The sequence below is a fragment of the Chenopodium album genome, chromosome 13, assembly GCF_948465745.1.
Source record: "Chenopodium album chromosome 13, dcCheAlbu1.1, whole genome shotgun sequence".
Lineage (NCBI taxonomy): Eukaryota > Viridiplantae > Streptophyta > Magnoliopsida > Caryophyllales > Amaranthaceae > Chenopodium > Chenopodium album.
The window spans coordinates 55,361,577-55,387,414 of record NC_137846.1 but is presented as its reverse complement, the minus strand read 5'-3'; the positions used below and the strand labels follow the sequence as shown (position 1 = coordinate 55,387,414).

Genomic DNA, 25,838 nt, shown 5'->3' with positions numbered 1-25,838 from the left:
ATTTACCTCTACACTCTAGTTCAACCATCTTCTTCACTCAACAAATACTCTAATCTAATGTCTCCACCAAAAAAAAAATATATATATATGGAATATTCAACCTCGCGTGGCCCTGGAATTTTGAACGAAGGTTTGGAATTATTAACTAATTTCAAATTCCAATCAATGAGGCAATAAGAGTACGTGTAACCTAGCTACTCGATCGTATTACTTGAATTATATACCATCCACAAATATATCATCCTAGTCTTGATTATCAATTGTGATGAGCACTTTTTCTTTACAAATTTGAATAATGCAAGGCTCTAAATCGAAGACCTAAAGTCATTGTGAAACTGCCTTGTCCTGTTGTCTATAATCACTCCTTATCTTTGGGGATGCTGCATTACTTTTACTTAACCCTTTTCACTGTATTGTGTTGTACGGAGAAATATTCAATCTGAACTCGGCCTCTTCTTTTGTTTTTCCCCATACCTTTAATTTGCTCAATTCACACTCCTATGTCCTATGACTTGAAGTCTTATATTACGGAGTGCTTCATATTCAAGACACTTTAATAGATTATATGGTCCAGTAATGTGTTTAGTAACTTCCTTAAATTATTTAGATAGGTAAATGAATTTAATTATTAAACTCTATCAATCCCTTATAAATCCACAAGTATAGGTTATAACGTTTAATTTCATGCCCCTTGGAAGTAAAAGAAGGATAAAAAAAAATTAATGTAAGTTAAGAGTGAGGGATAGTTCAAGTGGTTAGAACTTCCCTCCGGGTTCTAATAGATCCTGGTATAGATTATCATGCCCCGCCCTTGTAGCTCTCAAAAAAAATGTAAGTTGATTCTTTAAATTAATAATAATAATAATAGTTTTTTATTCCATAAACTTTTAGCCCTAACATAAAATTCTTACAATCAAACAAACCTATCAAATACTACTTGATTGTAGGGTTTAATTTTTATTTAAAAAAGAAAAGTAAAACCTTTTTGAATTCATTTTTTTTCATATGGTATAAGCACTAGTTGTATAATACTAATTGACATCAAGTACAATCATTTCGTAAGAAAAATGATCACTGGAAAAGGAGGAAGTTGGAATTTTTTTTTTATTAGAAAGAAAGAAAAAGATGTAAAAGGACAATAGAAATAATTGTAGCTAAGATAGTGAGAGTATTGTATTAGTGATCCAAATTAGAGTGATCCCAAATATCCCTGTCGCAATCTCACAGCGAATGGTAATCGGGGGACATTTATTTTTAAGGAATACATTTCAGACAATTATAGCTCTTCTAGAACACCTTAAGGACCACAAACACACAAAACAAAAGTGAATGTCGACCTAATTCTCAACTTGGCTACCAAAGTAAAGCCTATTTTATGTTTTTTGGCATTCATATTAATGTAATATGGATTTCTCCTAACTGAATTTATCATAGTTATTGTAGATTTGTAACTGCGATTTGCATTGCTTTATCTAGAGATAATTATGTTTTATGGGTTAGGTCACTTTCACTTAGGTGTAGTTCCAAAATTATATAAAACCATTTTGCAAATTTATGTGAGAATTATTATTATTATTATTATTATTATTATTATTATTATTATTTTGAAACATTAAGTGAGAATTATTTAGATAAATTAGTTTTAAGCAAATTTTTTTATTTCTCGTGGTTAACATGCAAACCTAATTTGTTTATTAAACGTAGTACATACTAAAAAATAATGATACCAATATTGAAAAAAAATCAAATTAAATATATACGTCAATTATTTAGACACAAAGAAAGTATAATAAAGGAGAATTTAATTTTCTTTACATCCCGCTTTCATTACTAACCTCACTCTAGTCTCCATCCAGCAAAGAAGTACTACTACGTATAATTTTTCTTATCCTACGCATATGTGTCAAGCACTCAAGGCTAATGTTGATAAAAATAAAGGCTTGGTTCTGGAACTGGGGGACTCTCTGGCTAGACTGAGGTAGAGACTAGAGAGTGTAGAGAGTTACGGAAGAATGAAAAGTGATGAGAGAGCCACACACGTGAGTGATGTTGGTGGGGCCCATGGGCTTCTAGAAACCATTTGCAAAGCCCGTTTTAAAAATAATTGGCGCCGGTTGTTTAGCAATTCAAGCTCATGGATTTTATGTATGATGTATCCCATTTGCTGCCACTCTTGCCATTTGCCAAGGTTCATCTGCCTATACTATCTTACTTTGTCCCCTTTTCTTTTTGCCATACTATTAACTTTTACATTTTTTTACCATTTGACTTCTTTTATCTTTTCAACAATACTTCATTAGGGCTTTCTACTTTGTAGGGAAATAATATTTTATCACCCCTTTTTTTTGTTTCTACTCAGTAATAGTTATGTGTGTGCATGTTTTATTAGAGCTGTTTATTGCTCAGAATTTAAATTGAATCAATTTAGATTGCTCATTCAAAAACTTAATATGCTATATCCCAATCAAACAACATATATCATATTTCAAACTCTAATCTTCAAAAACTTTAAGAGAAATATGTATTTGCTAAATTGTGTTGCAATATAAACTACAATGTAATAGTAAAAAATTCTCAAATTTGAATAAACATAATGATCATTAAGACAATAGAGATAAAATTTAGTATAAAGTGGTTAGGGATAAGAAAGAGAAAGAAGAGAAGATAATCCATGATCTAAGGTTGTGAAGGATGAGTATGGAATAAAGATGACAATGAAAATGAAAAGGACAACAGGTTCTAGAACACTTCCAATTCAATACATGAAAAACAATGACCCCACCACAAGCCAACATGGAAAAAGTTGCAAACCTATCCAATGACCTACACTACCCCTCCTTCATATTCTCATTTTTAAAAAAGATAAAAATAAAAATCAACTCCAATAAAATATATTCTTAATTCCTTGGGAAAAAGAAAAAGAAAAAAAAAAACAGAATCTCCCAATGTCCTATAAATCTGAGAGAAGTCACGCAAAAGAGGTTGTGACACACATCATTTGATAGTTGATACACACACCATTTCCTCTCCTCCTTGTTCTCCGCCAATTTCTCCTCCTTTCTAAACCTCCCTTGTATTTCTATTTATACAATTACAGAGAGACTGCTTCTCGATTTTATATGATGCAAACCCTAAATTTCCCCTGCAATCCGCCCACGCCGACGCCTTCCAATCATCGATTCCGATGTAGAGCCGCCGTACAATCAATATCTCCGCCGATGCGTAAATCCGGCAGCTTCTACGAAGTTCTCCGCGTCAACCGCCACGCTTCCGCCCTTGAAATTAAGGCGGCGTATCGGAACTTAGCGAAGCTCTATCATCCTGATTCTTCTTCGTCTTCTTCTTCTTCCAAATCGGACGGCGGTGATTTCATCCAGATCCATAACGCCTACGAAACTCTCTCTGATCCTGCTGCTCGAGCTCTCTACGACTTGTCGTTAGGGTTTGGAATTGGAATTGGAATTGGTATTGGAATTGGAATTGAAGATTCAAACTCGTCGTTTTATACAGTTGGTCGTCGCCCCACCCGAAGGTGGGAAACGGATCAGTGTTGGTAGGCATTACTTTTTTTGTTTTTCTATTAAAGACAATTGACAATTAGTATGAATTAGTATGAATTAGTAGTAGGTAGTATGAAATGAGCTATCAAGGAGTTGTATTATGAATTGATTACTCCTGTAAAAAAAATTAATGTATGATCTTTCTCTTTGAAGAATCAAGATCAAACAAAAAAATTGTAAAAACAAAAAAAACCATCAATGTACATTCTTCATCCTTTTTCTTTTTTTTTTTTTTTTTTCTATAAAAGCGGTTAATTTTGTGGAATTCATGAGTTGGCAGTGATTAAAGTTTGAAAAATTGGTTTGGTGGAGGGTAGGACTTTAGTTTAGGCCAATTTTTGGTGGATGACAAAAGCTTTATCAAAGTACACTACTTGTTACGGAGTAGGAGTACTACTAATTTCTAATTACTCGGATCATCAAATCACAATTTCCGATATAATTGTTCCTTAATTATAGCAAGCCACCCATATTTCCGGCCGCGTTTTGTAATTATGGATTGCTTGCTACATTGGTTCTTATTTTTAGATTTTTCAAGTTGTAGCCTTATTGGTTGTTCCGTGTTTGTTATTTTAGTTAGCAATACACAACTTATTCTGTAATTATCTTAAAATATCTCTTGATAAACATTGTAAATTAAAAAAGTGATATTTTGAAGTACACATTAAGATTTAAGACTAAGAAAAAAATTTCATCAATGTCTTGAAATATCTCTAGATAAGCATTATGTATGAAAAGCAGAGAATTAAAAAGTGCACAAGAGAGAATAATTGGGCTTGGGACTACATGTTGGTAAGAAAGTAAATCAATGCGCCGCATGACCAAAGAAAAGTAATGCCGTAATGGAGCATTCTTTTAGGGACAAAACAAAAATATTAGGGTTGAGGAAATATCTGAAATAGGAGCACTGAATCAGCAAAAGACCTATATTTTCTGACTAACATCCATGCAATTTTGGTGACCCAAAATCCTCGAAATATTGTTGTTGCGTGACTACCTTCATAATAGATCTAATGCCACGCTCCTAAACAAAAGATACTCATTTTTAATCTTCTCTTTTACAAATAATTGTCATTACTATTGTATGATTTCAATCATCAACGCAACAACTAAAAATCAATACATAGGTGGCAACATGGCATAGTTTTGCCATTTTTTTTAAACATACAAGTAGTTTGAATTGTTTAACAGTGTAGTCTCATGTCAATTATCAGGTTTGGTTTAGATTCGTTTATTTAGTAGGTTGTCAAGTGTGTACATGTAAGAAAACTGGAATAAGGATTTTGATGCATTCTGATGCAACTCTAATGAAGGCACAAAATCGAGATGGAGTTGTTTCCCATCTTACTTTTATTTCTCCAATTAATTATAAGCCTTAATCAGCAGCATCAAGTTCATCTTTTCATAGCATGTATAAAAAGTAAAAACTACTAAACCATACATCAATTCCAATTTCCAAGTTTCCAACCCTTGACAAGAGGGAGAAGAAAAAAAGTGCGCACCTATACATAATATCCACCTTCACAGTCAAAACCAACAGAATAACTTGAACAGGTACATTGCATGGATCATTTACAGGTCAGCAACATGGCGTTGATGACGTGCATAACAACCCGGATGCTCGACAACTCTGAGGATGAGGTTGTAGGAAGGCTACGTTGATGGTTCAATATCTGGTAAACCTGCTCCAAAATTGGACGCACATGCACTGCAATCATTGGGTCGTGCGGGTGTATGCATGCAGCGGCATCTGTCATCCACGCTAACTTCCTAGCTGTATCCTTTGTTATATCACAAGAAAGCTGCTGCAGAAGTGAGAGTAAGACACCTTGACTCAAAGGCAATGGCATCGTTGACAAAAGACGCTGTAGATCAACCTGGTAGCCACATTGAGCAAATAACTACATGAGCATCTGTCTTAATACAGTATCAAGACAGCCAGTAAAGAGTTATACTGAACTGCAAATGATTAGGCAATTAATGAAAGCAATGACAGACTATTTTGATTAAATGTGTAAGGTCAAGTTTCAAGCCACCACAGTCAGCAATCCACCAAGATTATCCACCGAAACAAACAATCTAAGGTACCTAAATGGTCTTAGCATAGAGCAAGAGAAACAAACAAGTTACTCAATATTCATCCAGCAAGGCAGAGTATTTTTCCCCCTTCAATTTCTGCTTTCCAAAATTTAGTATAGAAAAGTGTACCCAGGCGCCATCTGAAAAAATGCATTGGCCTCGTAAGGTGCAGCGCGTTCCAAAAGACGTGCACCTCAGGCTGCCTTGCCTGGGCTGCCTTTTGGTATGATGCAAGCGAAAGAAGAAATCTATTTTGAGGGGAGAGGAAATCTAAATTTTAAACAGAGGTTACGGAGGTAACATTTTTTTATTTATCTAATACTGAACAAAGTCCACCTTGTGCCTCCTTACTTTTTACCCATATTTTTACTCCTTTCAGCCTCTCTTCAGTTACCTTTTTGATTTGATTATTTTCCTCCCTTATTGTTTCACTGTGCCAGGTAGGGACCCCAACGATCCAACCCCACTAATACTGATTGAAGTAGTCGAGTGTCCTCTTCAAAGTTTTAAAGTACTGTAACATTTTCATGTGCGCCTCGCACCTTTTAAAACTAAGCCTATACTATTTTATAGGGTATCAACAATTTTCCACATGGAAAGTAAAAGCAGGAACTGTTTCTGCTATATCAACTTGTACTAGTTCACCTAATCATCTCCTATCAGGCTGAATTTAGCAGCAGCAAAGAGCTTTTCACATATTAGGTATTATAGCATGGCATCAAACATAATGTCTAAAAAACAAACGAACAAAAACTAATACTCTGCATTTCTCTATATATGAAAAGAATTGATATAAGATCAATAACAATACACTAAAAGACACACCAGCAATAACACGTGTCATCTTCTGATGTGTCCTTAGTATATATTTTTAAAAAAATATAACTTTTTAAAATTGATAGAAATATACGCAAAATATTTACTTCCAAAATTTAGGGAAAAAAAATCGTAGAATAATATATTTATAAACTTAAATATCTAACCATATCTTTGTATAAATAAATTCCCATATTTTTTAATGTATAATCATTATTTATAGTAAAAAAAAAAAAAAATAAATAAAAATAAAAATAAAAAAAAAAAATTAAATAAATAAATTAAAAAAAACACATGAATATGTATTTTTCAACCTAACATAGTTTGTGAATGAAAAATTATCATATTTGAACTAAATATATATATATATATATATATATATATATATCAAGGTTCAAAATAGAAGAAAGCAATATAATATGTATTCAAAAAAGATTAAAAAATATATATATTTTTTTTTAAGTAGCTTGATTTAAGATAAAATAAAAAATAAATAAAAAATAGATTTTAAATTGATACTCCGTGACAAAGATTGAAAAACCGTGCATGGCACGGGATTTAACATAGTATATTTCTAAAATATTGTCTTAAAAACTATACTTTTCACTCAACCCTGTCTCTCCTTCCCCTCCTTTCTTTTTCTGTATCAAGCTTTCAATCAATCTCTTTACCCATCCAATCAGGTTTCTCTCCCTCTTCCACTCTACAGCCACCTCACTCAAACAGCCAATTAGAAATTTATAAGTGAAACCACAATTGAAGTCCCCTTTCATCAGGCATTTCACAGTCCTATTACGCATTTCAACATATTTACTATATAAAGTACATCTAAGACACTGGACAATCAGAAATAATAGTACTCCGTATCTCATATCTAAAAGACTAAAACTGTTTACCAACCTACATGCTCTATCGGCCAATCTTAACCAGAATAATGTTCAATAACTACTCCACAAAAACATAAGCCATACCTGTGAGCATAACCAGGAAACGATTGTCACATCACTTCTTTGCAAAGCTGCAGTAAATGCCTCCTCATACTTGTGTTCAGAGACGAGTCTAGATAGCTCTTTTGTCGGATCAAATGGCTGCTCAACCTATGACACACATGAGATTGCTCAATATCCAAGTTAACCAAACAAAACAGTCGTCTAAATAGACATCTTCCTGTTTTTATTGTTCTAATTAATATTTACGTTTGTAAAGCACAACTTTGACCATTAATGTCTTTAATGGCATAATGTTAAAAGTTGATAATTTGCAGATATACACTAAGACAAAGTAACACTTCGTAACAGTTTCCACAATAACAATTATTTTTTATAAAAGTATAATGGTAAAAATAATATGGTCAAAGTATGGCATGAGAACAGTGCAAACGTCAAATGCAATAGATAAAAAGGTCAAAGTAAAAATTAAGAATCTAAGAACCAACAAGGCCTAGAACCAGTAGTTAACCAATCCTTTAAGAGGCATAAAGTCATCAGCTGACCTTCTCATGTAGACCCGACAAAGGTCCATTGCTCAATTGAGTGGCCAGCGTATTTCCTGCTTTGGAGTTTGCACCAGCAGCTGCAAGAGCAAACAACTTCCTCTGATTATCAGCCAATTCTCCGCTCAAAGTTTGAGTCAGTGATGAAGCTGAAGTTAGAGCATCCTGCGTAATTGAAAATGAGTGCAGTGTTAGCAACAATATGTACAAAAAAAAAAAAAAAAAAACCTTTGACGACCCTTCACCACCCAAAACTAGTGTTTTTAACCAATTATGAAAGACCAAGTGAAACAGGATGAAGATGATACAGCAAGTGCAACATGCAACAAACATGAAACAGCTACATATAATTGCAATACAGTGCAGAACCATTTACAGGTTGAACAGAAAATAAGAAGAACGACGACTAGATTCGCCATCAATTCCTAAGAGAAAAACTTTCTCACACATGCCTATATGATTAATTGAACATTCAGAGGCTCAGAGCATCACCTAACTGACAAACATCTCATAACACAATCATGTATGCTTATTCAGAACAGCTTATAATGTTAATAATTTAAGAAAATAAAATAAAGCAAAACAGAAAAGGCACTTCATAACACTCCATAACTCATAATTCTTCACCAAGAAAGATTGACAACATTCAGAAAAAAATTGCCATAAAAATACAACATAAAAGTAGCAATAAGAAATAATATCAGAACAATAGAAGCAAAATACCACATTTATGTTAATTATTATTAAGAGGAAGATAAAGCAAATTTACATTATTCTAAAGTGTGAACTTAAAAAACAGAATGATGCCCCTCAAACTCACAAATCAAACTTTGGACATCATTTTGAAAGTCCATGAGGCCATGACTCTATAGGGATATTTAGCAATCTCATAATGTACATACAAGCTGGCAGCATGGCAACTAACAGTACTATAAACCCAAGATGAAACAAGATCAACACAACAATAAAACATATCCCATGTCACAGTCATCATTAACAGTGTTAGATCATACCCTAAGGGTAAGGGCTAGCTGAGAGTTTGTTGATTCAATTTGATGTTGTGCCGCTGCTGTATGTTCAGACATTCCCTTCTGGAATGCAGAATCAACTTGCTCAAACATTGCTTTGCAGGACATCTCAAAAGCAGGGATGATAGAAGCCTCCAAACAAGACCTCAATCCATCCTACAAACAATTACCATATTGTTATGCGGTCAAAGATAGCTGAAGCAGTACACATCATATAAATTCCTTATATAGAGGAAAATACATAAGTGAATTGATGTAGATAAGAATCCAAATATACCTGAAGTGCTTGTTTGCCAGAAGTTTGGAACTGAACTTGGATCTGCCTGGCAACAGTAGCTTCAAGTTTTGAGGTTACAGATTTCTCCAATTGATTCACTGCCTTGTCACCAACCCCTCTCTGTGTAACAGTCAAAGAAAGCATTATCAATAGCAAAAAGATATGACTAGTAAACTATACAAAGAAATAAATAGCTTAAGCAGCACAAAACTGTTACAACCCAGCTCTGGCAGTAAGCAAAACACATGCATAAATACCATTGCAATTAGAGAACAAGATTTTGTAGGAACTGCATTAGGAATTGGTAGTGTTCGTATAATTCGACTAACATTATCATCAGCACCAATAAACCTTCAATAAAAAATAGTACACTCCTAGGCTCCTAGCCCTAGGGAGGGATACATAATTTGAAAAAATAAATAAAAATAAAAAAATAATTTTAAAGATGGTACAAGAATAATTTGTATATACAGTTGACATCAAATGGTGGAAATTGAGATAGCCCATGTACTACTACTTAATTAAAAAAAAGAACATGCAAGTTGTCAGCAAATGAACACTCTATAATACAAGTAAGATCGTCAATGGGCACAGAAAATCTATTTTGTACCGGAAGAAAAAATTACATCACTTTTCACCAGACAACAGTTTATTATGTAAAAAAATGACTTTACAACCTATAACCGATTATTTGGACAATAAAACAAAAACTTTAAGTTAGGCTATCTGCATTAGGCCAAATGCCTAAACAAGTATTTAAGAAACCTTTTACAATGCTCTGATGAATTGAAGGTATTCACTCTATCTCCTAAGTAACATTTAGGTCCATCTCTCGTGTCTTCCAAGTTTTATTCTTTTCCATTTCCTCCATTTTTAATTGCTTTCAACTTTTTCTTTTTGTGGTTTTTTTTAAGGCTTGACCCACATGGCCCCACCTACCCCCATCATTACCACTAATTCAGATCTCCTTTTTCTCCCATATCTCTCAACAAACGACTCAGCTATTAGATGAAAGAGAGAAAGAAAGGGTTAAAATTTAAATGGAAATGACATTTACCCCTTCTGGTTTAGCTTACTTAAACTCTTCAAATTTAGTCTCTTCTTTAACAATCCTCAATTCAATCTTTTTACGGTTTTTTTACTTGAAATATGTATTCAGATAGGGTTACAAGCATACAGCAGAAAAATGAAAAATTAGGAGAAAGCTATGAATGTAAATTGCAGGTCTCATGACAATTTAACCAACACGACACCACAGAATCAATTGTTTCGGTTATGATAAATGTTTCTCTATCAAGCATTCCAAGATGGAGGTTTCAGGCTTTCATCCACTTGTTTCATTTAGAATCAATACAAGGACAGAAGTAAAGGTTACAGGTAAAAAGTAAGTTTAAAAAATTGCATGTCTCGTGACAATTTGACCAAAACTAAAAACAATTGTTCTCTATCAGGGTTTCCAAGTTGGAGAATTTCAGTCAAATACTAAGGGGGGGGGGGGGGGGGGGAAGGAAAAAAAATAAGTAAAGGTTATAAGTAAAAAGAGGTTTAGAAAAAGTTACTTTTAAAAAGATCATCCAAAAACTACCCTTTACTTTGCTCTGTTTATAGCTTAAATTTCTCTCTCTAACTATAGTATATTGATAATTTTATTATCATAAACTTGATAAAGAGAAAAGTTGATTAAGATTTGGTTAGCCTCTGGTTCTAAAAGGAACTGGAGGGTCCAGTACTTCCTCAGACTGACACATATTAGTAATAAAGAGCTGAGATATATCTTATTACTTGATACTCTGCAATTCTTCCTGCATGTTTCAATTACCATCTTCTACATTGACTACATGTTCTATTAAAAAAATACTCTCCCCTTCATGTTGAATTGAGCACTACCCCCAGAATATCTTGATTTTTTTTTTTTTTTTTATTTGAATAGATTTCATCTTTCAATATTCAATTAGTTGTTGGGAGAAAGTGGGCAAAATGAAAAGAATATAAGTAGAAAAATTAGAGATTTTTTTACTTGAAATCAAGATATCAGATTTTGATTCTCTCCCCCCTCATCCCTCAATCTCTCAAATGAACATATTTTTTTCCCCAAAAAATCACTAAATCCCCAACAGGGTACACTACTGCCCCTATTGGCCTATTTCATTGATTTTCCTTAGAATATTCTTAAGTTTTCAGTGACAAAGCCGCTGGAATGTTGTCGTTTACAGAACATATAATGGTAATAGGATGAGTAGGTGGTGGTGGTAAGGTAAGCTTTTGGGATGGAGAATGCGAAAAGAAAATTTTCAGAAGTATACTGCAACTATTCCTTTCCAAGAAAAGCATCTTAGCCCACCAAACAGTAAAACAAAATATCACAGCTCAAAGTTATCTTAGTCTTCAATGTTTAGGTGAGTACACGGCCTACATGCTACAAATGTGAGCATCCTCAATACATGTGAGCATCAAGTATCCATGCTCAGAAAAAGAAGGTAAAAAACGAAGATAGGCAATACATTAAGCGTGTAGTTATATTAACTCAGTGATAGCCTATCATTTTGATTTCAGGTGGAAGCACATTTTACCAAACCAATGTAGAAATGCTCTAACTTATATTGAACAACTCGGGATTCAATCCTAACAAAATAAATAGTTTCAGTCAGATCACAATGACAAAATCTAATCTCAAATTTTAAATAAAGGAGACCTTATCTCCGAAATATGACTGAACAAATAGGTGTGATTGTGTGATAGATGTATTAGCATCTAACCTCCATCAGGCATGAATTTCTGTTTTTCCTATATTACGGAGTTAGAAGGCTAAATCCCACATGAAATTGAACTCCATTTCCTATGCATATCCTCAGATGTTTCACTAGGCATTCCTATTGATTGAAACACTGCAACACTACCTCCTAAAAGTTATGAGGAACTCAACGTTTGGACACATTGCTGACACTTATTTTGCTTTAAAATGCTTAAACTCCAAAATGCACAAGAAACAGTGAAATGTCACTGCGGGAACCTTTATGTGCTTCATAGCTCTTCTCTTAATCAACATAATACACAAATAATAGCCTATCTCCTAAAATATATTATATCAACTGAATCCACTTAACACATGCTACAATGTTGTATCATGGTCGACAAAAATTAATTTCAACAATTAAGGGACTAACCTGGAAGGAATCTGTGATAGCTGAAGAAATTGTTTTCTCAATAACTGGACTTATTGTACGAGCTACATTTGTGCCAACAGCAGCCAATTCTTTCTTCAATGTTCTGTCAAGCACGGCAAGAAAGTCCTTGTTCACCATGTTATTTACCAAACCATGTATCTGCTGCATACGATCTCGTAACGACTTCTCAAGTTTAGTAATCTCCTCCTGTGTGCGAGCCCACAAAGCATCAGTATTGGCCTTTGAAGCCTTCTCTATGCTCCGTCCTAAAGCCGCCTCTAGCCTTCTACCTTCTTTAGTAATTGGTGTAGAAACAACTGTATTCATCTGCTTCTGCATTTCTTTCTGCGCATTTAATATCTGCAGAAAATGAATTGGGAACTGTGAGATGGAACATAGAACGCAAAATACAGCCAAATGTCAAGCATGAATTGACTCGTGGAAATATTGAAGTTGAAATGCAGGAAGCTGTTGTAATTGAATTGATTGGAAGAAAGTAAAGATAACAATGTAACATACAAAATTGATAGGAGCAAAGACAACAGGCATATCATTTACTTTTTATCTATATCAACACAAACATATTTATATTAAAAAGCAAATGCCACATGATTTTATCAGGCTCTGTATTAGTCTGTAAGTCACTGTCTAGCTCTTGGCCTCTTTCCCCCGCTCCTCCCAAGCCACAATTAAATGAAGAAGGGGGATGAGAGAAGTGTTATTTTCAAAAACCACTAAATGCAAGAAATAACGACCAGACTGCAAACCCCAAAAACTAAAATTGTCAATATGGGCGATTCAGTTGGCACAAACAAGATCTCAACCAACAACTGAAGAAAATTAACACAACCTTCAACCTCAGGATAACCAGGATTCTACTGCACGCTTATTTAAGGTTGGACAGATTCAGCCACTGTTGAAATCCAACAAAATCAGACCGAAGTTGAATTCATCAAGATTCAGGTCAAACTCCAATGAAATCAGATTTAGTCAACACCCCCACAAAAAACATTTGTTATAAAGCATCTAAACCCAAATTTTAAATATTGGACAAGGCAAATCAGATGATCTGCCTGAATTTTTCAAGCACTAGACTTTTGGTTGATTAAATTTACTTAGTACTGACACACAGAGATAAGTTCCTATGTCAAACAGAATAGAATCGTACAATCTATAGTTATTGCAGCATAACTTTAGGAGATGCTAATACTTTCAGGAATCGAGATTCAATTTTGGTACCTGTGGCTAAGGCCAAAAGTGGTTTAGCATAAAGTAATATCAAATAGTTCACATCAGTTACATCACTCAGACAGCCTACTGCATTAAGCGGGGTAAGGGGGTAAGACATACACAAGGCACAACCTTAGTGACCCTTGAATCAATATAAAATTATCATAGGCTGCTCCACTATAAATAATCACCACAGTTTACAGAGCCATCTAATATCTGTCCATTGTAATCCAACAGATGAAAAATTATGAATCTATACTGTACAAGATCCTATGATGCACTAAAAAGTGAAACAGTTTTGAAATTGAAATTCGAATTATGACCTGATTAAGTGTTTCGTGCATAGCCAGCATCTGTGAACTAGAAGGCTCCACAAATTGCACACCCGAACCCGCTTGAAACAAATCTGCTGCATTTGAAACACTTGGTGAAGGAGATAAAGAACCAGATGCTTGAGAGTTCTTTCCCTTCTGTTTTTTCCCTTTGGCACCTGGTGTAGGAGACTGTGGCACCGGTGTTGAAGCAGCATAGTCTGCAGCTTTCCTAGACACATCATGGTTGGCTTCATCTCCTTCCTCCTCACCTGAGTTTGAAGGTTGCGCTAGAGCCTCCATTATGCTATTTCTAGCTTCTTCCATTATAGATGTCTCAGATGGTAATGCACAACACTCCCGACTCATATCAGCCCCCAGATCTGATGCCTGTGAAAAGAAAGATTTTTCCTTTCTGTCTGGTATGACTTGAGGATCTACTTGCCGAGAAGACTCATCACTGTTACCAAATCCAGTTTCATCTACAACTTTAACCTCAACCTCAACATTTCCTGCATCTTTACTCACAACATCATCTTGAATTTTAGCCTCATTTTCACCGTTTTCAGAAACACGGGTTGCATCAGCTGAAGATGTAGCCATAATCTCAAAAGGAGTAACAAGATGAGTTGGGTGTTTAAACATGGTAGGGACAGCATCAGAAGTATTCCCTTGTACAGTTCGGCTATCTTCATTTGAGGCAGGCAAAGCCGATGAACTAGTCTGTGCACTATCCATTTGCCTATCAACAGGATAATCAGTAGCAGCTTGATCACCGCGCAAATCACTGAATTTTTTAGATAACCTTGGACTAGGAGGAAGAGGAGGTGGTGCAACAGACACAACATCAGCATTGCTCGATGTTGGTAATAAAGAAGTAGAGTTGGAATCCACATTTGCAGTAGTGATATCCTGCACGGATGTTGCATCAGAAGCATCATTCGCAGGACACTTAATCTCAGGTGAGCTCCCTAGACCACTAATATGGTTACTTGATTTGGCTGCAGAATAGGGAACCTCAAAAGATTTGCTTCCAGATGGCTCTAAGCCAGGAGCGCATTCAGCTGCATCACGAGAAACAGTGGACTCCGATTTTTCTAAACTCAAGTTTTCCAATGGTGGTGGCAAGCATTGTGAGCGGTCCAAAGCATACTGTTGTATGGCTTGTGTCTGGACACAATAAACTTGAACTAGGTGTTCCCCATGAGGCAAAACATCACTTGTAGCAGTAAAGCTTAGGATAGGCATAGTGACTGTGAACCCTGATAAATAATCCATCCGGGTTGCTGCTGGAGTGGCACCATATTCTAAATGAATTGCATATATAGCATTCTTTTTGGCATTTGCTAGTAAAAGAAGTCCCCCTTGAGACAAGGTCACAACCTGATTGAAAAAAGCTTCCTCAGCTTCAGGTTCAGCAGAGCTTGTCAGCTCTAGTGTCTGTATACACCGCCAAGATTCAGCATCACTAGGCAGCAACCATCCTTCTTCGTCAGAAGAAGCCCAAAGCTTCACCTCTCGATTAAGTGGTCCCTGAATTAGGAATAACAAAAGTTAGATAAAAATTAACAAACAAATAATCATTCTAGCCGGGCAATATTAGCCATAGAACATCCAAAATTTCAAGCAAGATGTACAGAACTCCCAATTAACTGAGATTTAAAAAAAAAATGCATGTAAGAAGCAAAAGAAAATAAAATGTATACCAGCTAAAAAGAAAAGCTGCATTCTAGAAGGTAGCACATAATCACGATGAGCCCTATAAAGAAAATATTTAAGAGAGAAAGATGTGGCTTACGGCTGTGATCAGCATGATATGGTCTGGTCGGTGTGGGGCAGCCAAAAACTTGGCTGCATCAACAGGATGACCATCATGGGGCCTCAATACCAGAAGTGGCGCTGCCTTGCGATCTTCCCAAATCTTAATCTGAAGACCAAAGATTGAAAATTAAGGATGTCAATTTTATCAATCTTTGATTACATATGAAAATATAGCAAGTTCAAAATCTGAGGAACAATTACTAAACAAGAGTTTTTTTCAAAAGTCACTGATCATAACTCATAAGGACAAGTAAATATTATGCTTGAAGCCTTAGAATATATGAACAAAATAAGTGTTCTATAATAATAGTATAAAATTAAGTATACTTCATAAAAGGATCAATTAGTTCTACTAGCAAATTAAGAGTTATATCACAAGCTTTTCATTCATCTTATAAAGAATGAAAAACAATTCACTTCAAAGTAACTTAGTAACCATTGATAAGGTAACAAGAGGGTAAAAAAGTAATAGATTCCCTATTATTGACGACAGCAGTATTTGGATTTATGAGCAAAGAGAAACAGAGTCTCAATTTTACCAAAGTGAAAAACTGAAACTCGTTGAAAACAACTATAGATTCAAATACCTGACGCCTTAGGTACTACTAATTGAGAGAGCCTAAAAAACTCTTCTTCTGGAAACATAAATTTGACCTGAAAAGTGACATATAAGGCCCAATTCTTTTCACTTGATTTTCACTAAACATTAATTTTTTAATAAGAATTTTTTATTAATCAATGTATGTGTATATTGCCAACCCCACTTATGGGATTAAGAGTTTGATTGATTGATTGACATTGTATGTGTATATTAATACAGGTTCCAACATCCACACAGTAAGGGAGCTGACTCACTGTTCCATCCTTGGAAGCTGAAACCAAACGAGTCGTCATCCATTGGCACATTGATAAATCGGTAACCTCCCCTTCATGTTTACCAACTAGCTGAACCCCTTCAATCAGCTTGTCCAAAGGACATGCAAGAGCCTCCTCTCCAGAAAATTCAACACCCTTGCGAACCTTTGTAGTATCAATTTTAAGGACAGTTTTTCCAATGGCCACAACCAAAATTTCCTGCAGATTTAATAGTTTACAAAATCAATCAGCACAAAATAATACACAACACCTCTTTGAAAGACGTTAAATGATAAATGGGGTAGTTTAAAAGCATGTAAGATTAGAAGTTGATAATTACTTGTTTGTGACAGTGCCAGCAAACTCGTGGATGAACAGATCCTTCATTCCCAGTTATATGAATAGCTAGCACAATATTTCCAGAAATTTCCGGCTTATCTTCCTTACCTGGGCCTTCAGAAATTTTCCATACATAAATGCGTCCCTCTATGCTTGCACTGCATAAATCTTGTCAGTTAACTCAAAGATAAAATTCGCATAAACATAATAATCAGTCAAGTAATACCTAGCCAGAAGATGAACGTCTTCCGCAAAGAAGGCCATATCTGTTACCCTCTACAGAACAAGAAAGGAAAAAAAATAAAAAACAAAAGACAGGAAATCTAGCTGTTAAAAAGCATAGCTGTTTCACTTCAAGCGAAAATGCAAATGTGCAAGGGGGAACCCAAAAGAAAACCAGGTAAAGGTAAATCTCTAAAATGAACTTCTAACTTTCTACTGGAAACAGTTGTTGAAATTAAAAAAAAAAATATTAATTTAAAATTAAGGAAGGGGGTGAGGCTCGGGAGAGGGGGGTGTTCAAAATTCATGATAAACGAAAAGCCATAGATTGTAGGATACAGCGAAAGACAGTTAGACTAGCAACACTAAGCAAGATACAGAACTCATTATACGGCATTGAACACTATCTGAAGAAACCAAAAGCATTGTTATTACTAAGGCGATGTTCACTTCACATTTAAGCTGAAATACAGTAATTGATTTATACTAGTTAACAGTTATTTTCATTGAGTGACAATGGTATTTATTGATTAAACCTGATTTTGCTGGGTTTATTTTGTCATCTGGGTTCCTTCTTACTTCAAAGCCAAAATAAAAGGAAAACTTTACCACAGAAAATTAACACTATTTTGCGAGTTAAAATTATTTTCAGTGAATATAACGTAGTTTGACAGTACAAGTTGAAGTGAAAAAGGACTAAGAAACCTCTCATTGTCAAAATTAATAGCTTTATAGGACCCCTAGTCTCCTACACAGCCTACAGTATCAAGCTTACAGCAGTCAGCAAGCAATTTCTTCTAAGATGCCACAACTGGTCATACCAAAGAATAATAACTATTATCAGAGTAATCTTTTCCTTTCCAACAGATAGATAGCCCAAACTTGTCAAAATATATAGGGTAGTCAGGCAAGCACACAAAGGCTCCTCTTAATTATTGGATATGAATCAGGCACAAATTTGGCAACAATGTTCCAAGGCTAAACAGAGAGAAATATTACCATAATACTTTGATGAAGATAGAAGATTCATTTATATGTCATTAATACTCGATACGAAAAACAGAATTGGTCCTCTTTTACAGCAAATGACAGGCATGACCCCGGTAATTAGAGAATTCGTATGTCACAACATATAACCATTCCAAGAACATACAGATCCTAAACAATGAATTTCTTAATAGGCATATAACCTATTAAACTGATTTCACACTTGAACAAATTCAGAAGATGAAAAGTATGCCTTTAATAAAGGTATATAAAGCAACGAAAGCTTGTAAAATGACACACGGAGGGATTTACAACTACATATGGTAATAACTAATACAAGTTAATAATTACTCAGCTGGAATAAATTACGTAAGCAAGAATGCACGAATAGTATAAGTTACCTATTATATCCTGATTAAACAATCTAGCGAGTGCGAGAATAATAAAACTTTATTTTCCTATTGTATTCTCTGGATAAGATGTTACAACACAATTGTATATATAAACCTAGTCCAAACTAAAGATGTGATTATACAAATGTTTTTTACATTTAGATATCAATAATTTGTAATATAAACGATATCAATCCTCTAATTTTGGTAATAGGGTATGAATTGGCAAGTAAGGTTTTTCACTAGTTGATCACAGCTGATCTTTTATGCATTACCATAAATACAATGTTCATTCAGAAGATCAAGGATTTAAGTGAGGATAGCTTACTAAAACAGGGCAAAAGCAAATGAAGAGCATATCCTGCCCCCCCCCCCCCCCCCCCAAAGTCCCCCACCCCATTTTGTTAAAGTGGTAAATGAAAGAAAGCGAATGATTGATAGTCAATCACAGAGTAAGTAATAGTAAAACTACAAAAGCATGAAAAAAGTTAGGAGGGGAGAAGAAACCTGAGTGTGACCTCGAAGAAGAGCCCTCAAGGCGGTATTAATGTTAAGAACACGAATATTTCCGAGCTTAAGGCCATAGCATATATAAGTTTTGTTGACGGCAATTTGATGACCAAGGATGAGGCCAGGATCGGAGACATACTTGGTAATGGGAGTAACCTCCAACTGAGGCTGGTCCTCGCCCTGGGACCTGACATCGATATCATAAAGCATATGATCGCCAAGCAAATGGCGTCCCCTGGGAAGCTTGCTGCTAGGCATACGAATAGGGGCGGGCTGAACAACAGTAGGAGAGACGGGAACAGAAGGAGGCATGGAGGAGGACGGCATAGGGGCAGGTACAGGAGCAGGGTTTTGATGAGAGTAATTGAAATCGGGAGGAGGACTACTAAGCAAGGCCATAAGACGGGCGCCGGGGCTGGGGTTTTGAGGGGGAGCACTAGGGACAGGCTGAAGAGGAGGAGTAGGGAAAGAAACAGACCTTTGGTGATGCATTTGATCTTGAGGAGGATAGTGATGGTAATAAGGAGGAGTAGGGTTTTGAGGTGGGAAAGAGTATGGACCGGCAGTCGGAGGAGGGTACGAAGCGGATGGCCCGTAATTGTTAGGGTTTTGCGCCGGTTGTGGTGCTGCTGCTGCTGATGCTAAATTCGAGGGTTTGAAGAACTTATTCATATCGAATTGACCTCCTCCTCCGCTGCCGCCTTGTGGCTGTTGCTGTTGATTTGGATTCCCAGTTGAAGCCATCTCTACAAATTCACAACCACAACACAAAAATCCCCAGTTAAATCATAAATTAATTCACAAATTATATACAAATGAAAAACAGATCTAATTTTAAAACTAGAGTAGGAGGAGAGAGAAACTAGTACTCTACCGTGAGATCCAATAATGGAGGAAAAACAAAAAAAAAACAAAGAATTGAAAAGGGGCACCGAAAATGAACCCCCGAGAAGCAGTTAATCGGCGAACAAACAAAAAAAAAAAAAAAAAAGTAGGGATTTGTTTTGTAATGAGAATTAGGATTTGGGAGAAAGGAGATTTGGGAAGATAAATTGCAAATTCAGGCTTCTCCTATTCCTTTTCCCTTTCTCTAACTCACTACTTCGGACTTACGGAGTAGCTCTATCAATATTCAATAATACAATACTCACGTTGCCTTGGAATTACTCGTTTTATGTTTCCTCTTCTTTTTTTTCTTTTTTTTTTCCACCTATTAATGACTCATTATTTCATTTTTCAATGGGATACAACAAATTTGATCAATTTAAGGTTTGTGATTTTCTATGCTTAATCTCTTGTGTTTGTCTCAAATGGTTCACATAGTTATGTTGTCATTTAACATTTTCTCTAACATTATCTTTGTTAAGAGCGATAGGATACATAATTTTTATGCAAAAGTAATAGTATACATTTAAAACAACGACAGAGGATTGAAATATGACTTAAATTTTATTGTGTTTTATCTTGTTTGGTTTGAATTGAATCTTTTAAATATATAATGTCACATCCTCTCAATCTGAATATAATTAAGCACCCCATATTAGATAAGTATAAATGCAATGTGTCCCAACCCAAGAGTATAACTGTATAAGTCAAGTTAAGCATCTTACGACTAACTTGAAATTTGCTCAGTCAAAATTTGATTTTAACTCAACTTGGTGACAATAAGGAAAATATTTAATGATACATTTTCCTAATACCTAAGATCTCATATCTATAATAATTTAAGTAAATACGAGTCGAGGGAGGCATTACCAAGTTCAACAAGTAGCAAGTGTGGGCATGAACTTTAAGAGTTGAGTCGAGCAATAAATGAAGTTAAGCATGTTACGGCTATCTCAAAGTTTGCTCGGTCAAAATTTGATTTAAACTCAACTTAGTATCAATAAGGAAAATATTTAATGACACATTTTCCTAGAGCAAATTCAAGTTTATCACAATGAGAAACATATATTGTTAAATCAAGCAGCAATTTCAGTAAATAAGTATCCTAGGAAACGCAAACAATACTATTTTATTTGTTTGTATACATGTGGCATTTAACCCAGGGTTAAGCACTTAACTCAGGCGTTTGAAACCAAATAAACAAAAGTTTCCAAACGCCGGCGAAGTTGGACGAGCTACTTTTGTGGAGTATCATGTTTTCATGTGTTGAAGGCTCTGCGCTGCTGCTGTTACCGCTGGAGCTATTGTTCTTCGGCGATCGGAGCCTTAACGGTGGTTTAAAATCTTTAATTTTATCATGGAACAAGTAAGTGTCGAGCACCGTCCTCTATGAAATCCAAAAAAATTTCGACAATCCACCACTCAATTTCGACCACACCATTATTATGACCTGAGCAGTTTAGTTTTAATGGAGGACATGTCACCCTTACCCTTTAAGGGTTGACCATGCCCTTAATTTCACCCCTTTTTCTAGGGTTTTTTCGTTTATGTCAGTGCCTCTAGAGGCGCCGGATGGGGTCATCTTCGGTGGTCTTCAATGGTGTTGCCTTCAATGTGAGCTTCAATGGATGAGGAGGGAGGAGTAAGGAGCAAGGACGAGGAAGAAGGAGATTGGTGTGGGTGATTGAAGTTAACTAGAGTTCATAAAGTTACCTCAAGTAAAAATCAAATTACATTTTTATCCTTCAATAACTAGTTGAGATAACTTAATTACCCTTTTAATCTGAGCAACTGGGGCTCCCTCATTTTCCTAATATTTAAGATTTCATATCTATAGTAACTCAAGTCAATGCGAGTCAAGTGAGGCATTACCAAGTTTAACAAGTAGCAAACGTGGGCATGAACTTTAAGCGTTGAGTCGAGCAATATTCAACTCACTTGGTTTGGACTAGGGCTAAGCAAAACTACCCGAAAAACCAAAAATCCGATCCGTAACCATTTCGAAAATTAGGGTACCCGATCCGATAATCATAACGGTTCGGGTACCCGTTCTGATAATTTGTTATCGGGTATGGTTAACGGGTATCATTTTAAAATTAAGGGTTATTCGATCCGATATAATTAGCAATTTTTTGTTTTTTTCCTACTTAAATCTATTTTCCCAAAATCAAAACTCTTACTTTACTTCATAATCACTTTATAATACCAATGATTATTAATAATATTAATAATTTGGTCAAGTAGTGTTGTTAATTAGTGTTAAATGATATCATAATAACTACATTATTAAGTTTAATTATCATTATTGGATACCTTGTTGGGTACTCGATAGCCGATCCGAAAAATCCGAATACCCGAACTTTTCGGTTCGGTTTATGGATATCACTTTTAGTGACATTGGTTATCGGGTACCCGAACCGTTAGTACTAACAGTACGGGTATCCTTCCCATGCTTACCCATAGTTTGGACCACAATCCATTAGTATTGTTGTTAAATTTTAGAATATTGTTATAAGCATATACGGTATAATTACGGGAGCACGTAGTAACATTAAAACACCAAATGAAAGTTAATGTTTTTAACTTTTAAACTTGGTAAATGTGTCACAAGTAGCCACTAAAATCTTTCTTATCCTTAAGCCTTATTCCACTCACCATATTTCCACTTATATATATCGGGAAAAAAAAAGTATAACAATTTAAAGTTATATATAATTTATAAGCTCAAATTAGATAGATTAAAATCATAAATCCAATTAGCTAGATGATTTTCATGAAAAATAAGTTAAGATAAGAATTACAATTCCCTCCGTCTCCATAGAAAAGTTTCAATTCCCTAAAAGCTCTCGCCTTTATTTATTAATGTTCACTTTTAATCAATCAAACCCTACCATATATTTTAACTTCTACTGTTTTGCTTTTTTATTCACCTTTAAATCAACTAGATTTAGGACTTATTTATTTCACCTTATTTGGCCTGATATGATCCAACCTGATTTGATTGTCTGATATGAACAAACTTTGACCTTAACTATGTATACGATAATCTATAAAGAAAAAATGTATCAAATTGGTTCTTGTTAGATTTGTAACAATACGTATTTTATAAATATGTAATTTCATAATTTTTATTTATGAAGTGAAAGATATTTAACGACATAACCACGCATAAAACGATAAAGCATGTCATAATTTTTTTTTTGTGGTCTAGTCTATACTTTTTTTCTTTTTTTTTTTTTAATTTTATGATCTGATTTAAAATAAGTAAAAATAAGATAAATTAAACATGACCTTACAAAATTTATTATTTTATTATTTTTCCTAAAAACATGTACAAGAGGTAAGTGAGACTTCTCTTTAGGGACACGGGGAGTGTTTAGTTCATGTAAGATTTAAATTCTAAAATAATTATGCTAATGATATTTAAGGGTTACTTAAGTTCATTTTACAACTAAGATCATAAGTTTCAGTATGGTCTAATGGGTTCACATAAGTAGGGGTGTCATTAGGGTAGTACGGGGTTCATTTTCCTATTCCCATTCTCAAATCACCTTATATTTTCAACCTCATCCCCATCCAATCTCGTAATGGGTCTATAATCCGTCTCCATCCCCGCGGGTCTTATCGCTCATCCCCCACCTGGGTATCCATCCATATCTCAACTCCACTTCACCCCTGCCCATTACCCATAAATTTCTCACATTACACCCGCTTTTAAAATAATTTAGAAAAGGATAAAAAAAATAAAAAAAAAAAACTGTAAAGACCTAAATATAGTTTAAGTAAAAGTTTTAGTATTTTTTTTTTTTTTTGAGGGGTAAAAGTTTTAGTAATTCAATTAAAAAAAAAGGCAATGATACAACCTAAGTAATACAAATAAAATTATAATCATATTATAAATAATGCAAATAGAAGTAAAAATAAATAAATCTACATCATTTTATTGCAAAATGGGTAGGGTAGAGCGAGTACGAGGCAAGGCGGGTGGGGCGGGGTATTTACAACTTGAAAAATTATTCTTGTCCGACATCCGTTATCCCCATATATGGGTACAAAATTTATCCATATCCCAATCCACCCTCGTCAAACATGGACCCATCCTCATTCAAAAGGAGTGGGGATGGGGAGAATTTCCTATTTCAACTGCCTCATTAACATTCTTATCCTCTCTTTATCTCATATGTTAATTTTATTGTATATTTTTTTTAAACAAGCCACAAGCATTTTTTCCATGACTCATCATTAAATCTTATTTTAGAATTTCGGTGACCAACTTCGATAAAAAAGTTGTTATTTCTCACCAAAGAGTGAGATTTAGGAAAAATAAATTCTAGTAATAGATCAATAAGTATAGATATAAAACAAGCTCTATAAAGTAAAGGGTTACTTTGTGTAATTTACAACTGAAATGAGTTTAAAAAATCTAATAAGTTTAGGTAAAGTTAAATCAATAAAAAATATCTATAATATAATTGTACAGTCAATTCACAACAATCCCCCAAATCCCCAATCCTCAAATTTTATTGATCACACTTTTTTTTTTATTATTATTTTTTAAAACACCAATAACTACCCTACCTTTCCAACTATTTTTTGATTTTATCTTTTTGTATTTTTTCAAGAGATACCAATAACCACCAACATTTCACTTTAGGTAATTTTCTTTCGCGTATAATGTATACCATGCAAAGCATGGGTATGCTCTAGTCTTATATATAATTGCAGAGTCAATTCACCACAGCCCTTCAAGACTCCAACTCTCAATTCTCATGCATTCTCTTCTTTTCTTTGAGAACAACTTACAAATAACTGCTACAATTCCAAATTAATATGAATAAAATCCATAACTTCCTTTCCCCCCCCCCCAAAAAAAAAAAAAAAAAAAAAAAAAAATTCTATAACTTCCACGTATACTACTTTTTTCCTGCACGGGTACATTCTAGTAAGGTGAATTGAGTACGCTATTACTGTAACACCCTAGAAATTCCTTTCTTTTAAAATACCTGTTTTGTCATGTATAAAACTTTAAATAGGAATATCTAAGACATTACCGCCACCGTGAAAACGGGTAAGGTAACTATCAAAGACACACAGCGGAAGACTAATTTCAAAACCTTTCAAAACAAGTCAACTTGAAAAAGTCAAGCAACGAAAGTAAAGTCAAACCAAAGTCAAACGAAGTAAAATAAAATCAACCTACAACTTGGAACCATTATAGGCCCTTATTAAAACCAAACCGAACTCAAAACCTTTTCGTTAGCCATGCACAATAATAGTATCACAAATAAATAAAGCATTAAACACATCCTATACTTATGGAAACTAGCATGATTCGCTCTTCACTCATGTCCGTTCATGAATATGCTTCGTCACCTGAAAGCTTCTCTCCACTTGTTTCCACTACTCTCCATTAAAAATGGGTCATCATAGGGCCAAGATAAAGACAAAGCCAACAAACACACAAAACACATAATCAGCAAAGCTGAGTACATAAGCGTAATTAACACACTAACATGCACTTACCTATCAACACACAACTTACCTTTTTGCATCTGTTTTTCAATCATACAACATCCAACAAAACTTCTCAACTAGACAAGTACATAATTTATTTAGCATTGATTACGCATCGAACGGGTTTCCCCCTAATCTCCCCGAAATAAATTGAGGTTACTGACACGGGAGCTAACCGTGCCAACATCAATAACCATACATAGTTGGCGGAATTCCTGCGCATAATAATAATAAAAGGAATGTACAACGTCCTGTACTCCAGTAGAAGTTATGGTTAAATATAAAACCCCATAACTCCCCCCGTATGTTCATACTCAAGGTATATACGTTCCAAGAGTTTTGGTGCGTAATCTCTT

At 34.8% G+C, this 25,838-nt stretch overlaps 2 protein-coding genes across 2 annotated transcripts; one reads left to right on the top strand and one right to left on the bottom strand.

Moving 5' to 3' along the window:
- The first annotated feature begins 3,218 nt into the window (after positions 1 to 3,218).
- On the top strand, positions 3,219 to 3,557 carry LOC145575825 (chaperone protein dnaJ 11, chloroplastic-like). Its single transcript, XM_081633621.1, has one exon. It carries the CDS (start codon positions 3,219 to 3,221, stop codon positions 3,555 to 3,557), a length of 339 nt encoding a protein of 112 aa, XP_081489747.1.
- A 1,311-nt stretch (positions 3,558 to 4,868) lies between these two features.
- LOC145575041 (enhancer of mRNA-decapping protein 4-like) lies at positions 4,869 to 20,220 on the bottom strand. Its single transcript, XM_081632968.1, has 13 exons — positions 19,958 to 20,220; positions 19,081 to 19,829; positions 17,199 to 17,248; positions 16,974 to 17,130; positions 16,634 to 16,852; positions 15,756 to 15,884; positions 13,970 to 15,490; positions 12,417 to 12,776; positions 9,253 to 9,372; positions 8,961 to 9,131; positions 7,948 to 8,112; positions 7,427 to 7,552; positions 4,869 to 5,437 (listed from the first exon to the last, which is right to left on the bottom strand). The coding sequence occupies exons 2-13, from the start codon at positions 19,825 to 19,827 to the stop codon at positions 5,129 to 5,131; spliced, it is 4,074 nt and encodes a 1,357-aa protein (XP_081489094.1). The 5' UTR covers positions 19,828 to 19,829; positions 19,958 to 20,220; the 3' UTR covers positions 4,869 to 5,128.
- Between the last annotated feature and the right edge of the window lie 5,618 nt (positions 20,221 to 25,838).